Source organism: Leucopleurus acutus (assembly GCF_964270905.1).
Source record: "Leucopleurus acutus genome assembly, chromosome: 2".
Taxonomy (NCBI): Eukaryota; Metazoa; Chordata; class Mammalia; order Artiodactyla; family Delphinidae; genus Leucopleurus; species Leucopleurus acutus.
The window spans coordinates 84,049,310-84,055,287 of record NC_139143.1 but is presented as its reverse complement, the minus strand read 5'-3'; the positions used below and the strand labels follow the sequence as shown (position 1 = coordinate 84,055,287).

The 5,978-nt window shown below is 56.7% G+C and overlaps 1 protein-coding gene across 1 annotated transcript; it reads right to left on the bottom strand.

The window, feature by feature from the left end:
* Positions 1-229: 229 nt before the first annotated feature.
* LINGO4 (leucine rich repeat and Ig domain containing 4) lies at positions 230-2,015 on the bottom strand (the record flags this gene model as incomplete). The annotated part of the gene is made up of 1 exon (XM_082833382.1): positions 230-2,015. Exon 1 carries the CDS (start codon positions 2,012-2,014, stop codon positions 230-232), a length of 1,785 nt encoding a protein of 594 aa, XP_082689508.1. The 5' UTR covers position 2,015.
* Between the last annotated feature and the right edge of the window lie 3,963 nt (positions 2,016-5,978).

Sequence of the window (5,978 nt, the reverse complement as noted above, 5' to 3'; positions counted from 1 at the left end):
CTACAGGGTCTATATCTTCAGCTTCCTGGGACCCTCAGGGAAGAGATGACAATGCTATCCTCAAACTGCAAAAGCACAAGGAGGCGGCATTAGCTGCTGGCATGGTGCAGGCAGGAGGCGTGGGAGATCTATGCTGTTTGGGACTAGCTTCTGGTCCAAGCAGCCTTGGTTCTCTTCCCCTTTGGTATCTGAAGCTGGCTTGGATGGGTCCCCAGTGTGGAAGGAAAGGTCAGAAGAGCTTGGCAGTGACCCGGTTACCCCCAGAGTTCTTATCCCCAGAGGCTCGGGGTGCCACAAAGTCAAAGGTCATGTGATGTTTGACCCGGCCTTTGCCTTTGCTCCAGAGGGCAATGAGGCCAAAGCACAGGGTTACCGAGGTGAGGAAGGGGAGGAAGCCAACTGCCAGCACCATAGCTATGCCTCTGCTATCCAGGAAGAAAGGCCCCGGGATCCCTGGCATGGTGATGTTGGGGTCAGAGAGAGTGCTATTTGGTGGTTCAACTTGGATTACTTCCAGCCAGGTCCTCAGGGAGTCATTCCCAGCTACATTGCTGACCACACAGACATAGGCCCCTCTATCCCGTAGCTGCACAGAGCGGATCTCCAGCGTCCCATCCTCCAGGACCCTTACTCTCCCGGCCCTTCCCAGCCAAGCCCCCTGAGGCCTCATCCAGGAGACGATGGGGGCTGGGTCTCCATCTCCAGAGCAGGAGAAAACAGCATGCCCCCCCTCCTCTGCAATGACCCATCGTGGCCCGGACTTTCGGATCAGGGCCGGTTGGCAAGTGAAGTGCCCTGGAGGTAGGATGTCTGAAAACTCCCTCAGGCTCTTCCCCTGGACGTTCTGGGGGCCGGCACAGGCAGGGGGGGACGTGCCAAAGTCCAGGCGGCGGCGGAGCCGGAGCAGCCAGACGAGGCGGCAGTCACAGGTCAGGGGGTTACCAGACAGCCTCAGGGTGACCAGTTTGTCTGGAGAAGAGAAGGCTGTTTCCTCCAGTGTCTGGAGGGCGTTATCCGCCACGTCTAGGAGGTGGAAGGCAGTCAAACCATGGAAGGCGTGGGCAGCGATGGAGGTGAGGCATGCCCCTGACAGTCGGAGCTCCTGGAGCCGCACCAGGGGGCTGAGCCTCCGGGCTGGGATGGCAGAGATGGGGTTCTGAGACAGATCCAGGACCCTGAGGAAGCTCAGGTGGTACAGCGCTTGGAAGGGCACCGAGCTCAGATTGCAGCGGGTGATGGCCAGACTGCTGAGATTGAGCCCGGTCAGGCTCCCAGGCTCCAGAGCCTCCAGAGGCGGCCAGTGATGGATCTCCAGCTCCTTTAACTGCCCCAGCCCTTGCAGCGCCCCTCCCGGCAGCCTCCCAATATCTAATTCCCGGAGCCTCAGGACCCCTAGCGCTGGAAGGCGGGCCAGGGCCGGGCCAGGCACGGTGCTGAGGTTGCAGCGCTCCAGGGTGAGGGTGCTCAGCTTGGCCAGTCCAGCAAAGGCTCCCGGAGCCACGAACACCAGGTGGTTGTCCCCAACCTCCAGCTGCTGGAGGCTGCCTAGCTCCCCAAAAGCTCCATCGAGGAAGAGGACAATCTGGTTGAGGCGAATGTCCAGCAGCGTGAGGGAAGACAGGCCTGAGAAGACCCTGGGGCCCACGATTCGCAGACGGTTGCCCTGCAGCCTCAGGGTGAGCAGGCTCTGCAGACCATGGAAGGCCCCTGGCTCGAGGGTGGACAGCTGGTTGTAGCTGAGGTCCAGTTCCCGGAGCAGGCCCAGGCGGGAGAGCATTCCCCGCTGAAGCCCCCATAGGCGGTTCCCACTCAGGTCCAGGAGCTCGGTGTCCAGCGGGAGTCCCCCTGGTACAGCCTCCAGTCGCCGGTGGGCACAGAGCACTGCCCGGGGTTGGGAGGTGCAGTCACACACAGCAGGGCAGCCGCCGCTACTCCCCCCAGACAGGAGGAGCAGGAAAAAGATGGGGGGCCAGGCTTGCTTTGGAGTAGTGGCCGCAGCCATCCCCTCTTCCATCCTGGAATAGACGATTACATGGCCCTTATTGGAAAGTGGCTTCAGATGATGGGGACCCTGGACTTCCCTGGGCCTCCTTAGAGGAGAGAGAGATATTGAGCTACCCATCTCAGCATGGCCAGCAACTAGGGTGCAGATCTGGGAGGAATTCTGGTGCACACCTCCCTGGAGCCTTCTGGAGCTCCTCTAAGGGGACTCTGTACTTTCCTCCCCCTCCCAACCTGGGTAACAGGCCAAGTGCTTACTAGCTCATGGAACCCGAGTCAAGTGGGGAAAGTTTTAGGGGAGGGAGACAGGAAGCAGCAGGGAAGTAACTTTTGAGTTTCCCTCCATCTGTGAGATCCAGAAATACCTCAGGTCCCTTCTCCCTGATAGCTGCTCTCCCAATCTCTGCTATGTCCCTCTCTGCCCACCCTTCTCCCAGATTATCTACCCACAGCTTTGTCTACGGCTTAAGGGGGATCATATCCCTGGATCCTGATTGGAGACAGGCATCGCCTTGACTAAGTCATCCAAGGCTGGGAAGCATGTGGGCCTCAGCTCTGCCCCCCAGGCTCCACTTATTGCCCCTCTGCCCTCCTCCAGCCTGGCCCAGGGCCTGAGGCCCCAGACTAACAAGATCCAATCTCCCCAGAACACCTTGTGGATGACAGCCAAGCTGCACATTAGATACAGCACAGGATGCAGGGGGTACGTGAATCCCTCACAAGAACCCCAAGGGCAACCCCGCCTCCCCTATAGATGACATTAGGGTGTGAGGGACCCAAGAGATGCCCCGGTTTTGTTGCTTGGTCCTCAGACTTAGGCTTCTCTCATACCCCTCCTTCGTGGTGTTTTGATTCAAGCCTAGTGTGTGAGTCTGAGGGAGATCTCTTGTCCCCTTTGGCCTCTGCTGCCTGAGAAAAACACAAGAGACAGACTGAGAGCCAGGTAGGCATAGACAAGTGAGGAGAGACAGCGCCTGGCCAGACGCTATGGTGGGGACCAAGGGAGCCCTTGGCTGGCACAGCAGATCTCTGGGCACAGTCTGTGTGCACAGCCTGTCAACTTAAAGTGGTTTCTGGGTGCCAGGGGCCTGGGTAAAATCAGGCGGATGACCACTGGAGCCTGACTGAGGTGATGGAGGAGAAGAGGTCCCATAGACTCACCCTGTTTAGTGACAACCGGGACCCAAGGGAGGGGAGGTATTGGAATGGGCAAGGGATGCTACAGAGATAGGACCAACTGAGCCAACTGAGGCAGGAGGCCACGGTTTCTTTCTAGCTGCAGATCCCAATCACCTTTGACCTTTCAGGCCTCAGGCTTTCTGGGCCCTACAGGGTCAGCTTTCTACCCCACGGCCCATTTTCTCCCAGGTGGAACTTAGGAGAAGCAGTTTAAGAGATGGTGTGATTTCTTCCCCTTTATTTCCCATTCTATGCCCTCTCTTAGAAGGATCGTTCTGGTGGCTACCCTATAGCTAATTCAGAGGACTGTAGTAGTTCAGAAACTGAAGAAAGAGGCCCAAAGAGCAGAGGGACGTAGGACACCATCCTGAGGCTTGGGCATGAGAAGGAATGGCACGGCAGAGGCTGCTGAGCAGACTCCTGTGTTCCCAGTCCCAACCTAACAGGTATGGATGGCATGCTAAGAGTTCTCCAGGCAGAGAAATGTCCCAGCCACCCTCATCCCCCTGGTAAGTCCACCTGACAGCTAGCTCTTTATCACTACTGCTGCAGTTCCTGCTCATCCTTCTTTCCTGCATTCAGCAAAAGTGCAGTGAAGCGTGTAACCTAGCCTCCCTCCTTGCCACTCCTGTGAATGTCCTCTTAGTCTCCGAAGCCCGCTGGGCCAGGGGCTGGGGATCTGGCCCCTTCTCTTTAAAGGTCGCTAATGTAATCATAAACTTCCCTTGCCAATCTCCACGGCTACAGGACTGGCTTCCGGCCACTTTGCAGGAAGAGATAGGTGTCAGGACCACTCCTTTCTCTCCTTGTATGGGCTGGGGTCTAGGGCATCACCCTCAAGGAACAGGGAGCTTTCCTCTTGTCTCTATGTGGCAGTCCAGAGACACATCTGATCCTGGATATCCTCTTTAAAGCAGACCTGAGTGAGGCATGGGGACCTACACCGGGAGGGGGCTCTCTCTTGGAGGTAAGATTTCTGGAATATCCACACGGATTGCAGGAAAACCCTTCCCAGAGGTAGAGAGAGCACCCCGGAAATGGAGGGAGGTCTGCTTGGAGTCCTTCCCTCCGGAGAACCTGGGCCATCTTAGTTTTCCCATCAAAGTCCTATGGGGCCAGGGTCGATGGTTGGCTGAGCCTGGGGTGGGCACAGACCCTCTAGCCTTGACGGGTCTGGCCTTGTCTCTGAGAACGTTATGGAGAAGGGCAGCTGCAGCTCTGGGACAGGAGGTAGGTGCACTTACCAGAGAAGCTGGAGGGTGGCATCAAGTTGGGCACTGCATCTGTGCGGGGCTGGGGGCCCGTCCCACTCGAGCTGCACCTCTGCCCCGCACCTCCCCTTGCGCCTCTCTCCCCGCTGCCCCCCTGCCTGCCGCTGCTGCTGTTGCTGCTGCAGCGGCTGCTGCCAAGACCGAGGTAGAGAGAAGAGCCAGAAAGCATTTCTCCTTTTTTTTTTTTTCCTCCCTCTCTTTTTAAACCAGGCAAGAATGAGTCTGCAGCAACCCTGTTGGTGCAAAATAAATAAATAAAGCAACCAGGGAGGGCTGCAGCAGGCGCCACCTCAGGATGGCAGAGGAGGGGAGGGAGCGCAGAGAGAGGCTCCGGAGTCCCAAGGGGTGGAGGGCTCTGTGGTGGAAGCTGCTGGGCAGCTCCGCAGGGTCTCTCGGGCATCCTGATTCCCCCCTGCGGAGCTCTGGGGTCAGGCACTTTCCGTAGGGTTGGCTTTCAGTCTCCCAGATGCGGGGCAGTTCTGTGCAGCCTCTCATTCTAAATGTTCCCTGTGGGTATCATTTGTGGGGCAAGTTCTCAGCCCAGAACACCCACTACGGAGCTTAGTCTGAGATGGCTTCGCTGGGGGGCTCCTGAGGACCAGCCCACACGCCTCCGTGGGGGACCTCTCAGGGTGGGTGCAGAATCCTCACAGTGCAGACGGCTGGCAGGGCTGGGAACCTGGGTCCTCACACAGGAATGAGATTGCAGAGCAGCAACACCTCTTGCCTTTGAAGTCGTTTTATAAAGAATAGCACAGGTTAGGGTTTATGTTCACCCTCCCCTGAGAGGAAAAAAAAAAAAAAACCCTCCTGACCACCTGCTGTTTATCCCTCAGAGGAGGGCTCACAGCTATTTATAAAGGCAAGAGAAGTTCTCGGGCAAGATCACGGCTGGAGAAACAGGTCTCCTTCACCCTGCCAGACTTGGTGGTACTCAGGCACAGAGTGGTGGAATCGCATCTGCTGCGTTTCGCCATAACGAGAGCAGGGCTGGAGGATGGGGCCCAGACAGTCCTCCGAGGGTCTGTCCTTGGCCTTCTGACTGTGTCCAGCCATCTCTTCTTTTAGGGTTTCCTTTGACAGAAGACAGCTGGGGCTGGGATAGAGTTTGGGCCACCCCACGTCTAAGATTGGTGAGCTGGGGCACCAGGTGAAAATGTTCTGGGGTCCCTCAGGATTGGGATCTTCCCTGAGGCCACGAAGTTCCTCTGATCTGTGACCTCAAGGAAGACAGAGATTGTGTCAGATCAAATGCATCTATAGAGCTGCATGACTACAGGTTAAGTGTGTGAGTATGTGTTTCACATGTATGTGGACATGTGTCTCTGATCACATTTGTGTAACCACTAAAGTCTATTTTTAAAGTGCACATAAGAAGTTTGAGTTCTAACTCTGTCTGTCTGTCCATCTGTGACGCTCTTGGCCTTCATCATACCCTATCCTTATACCCAAATCCCATAAAAATATTATCCCCAGCCCCTCCCTTATCCCCATCCCATCCTTACCCTCCACATATCTAGTCTCTTT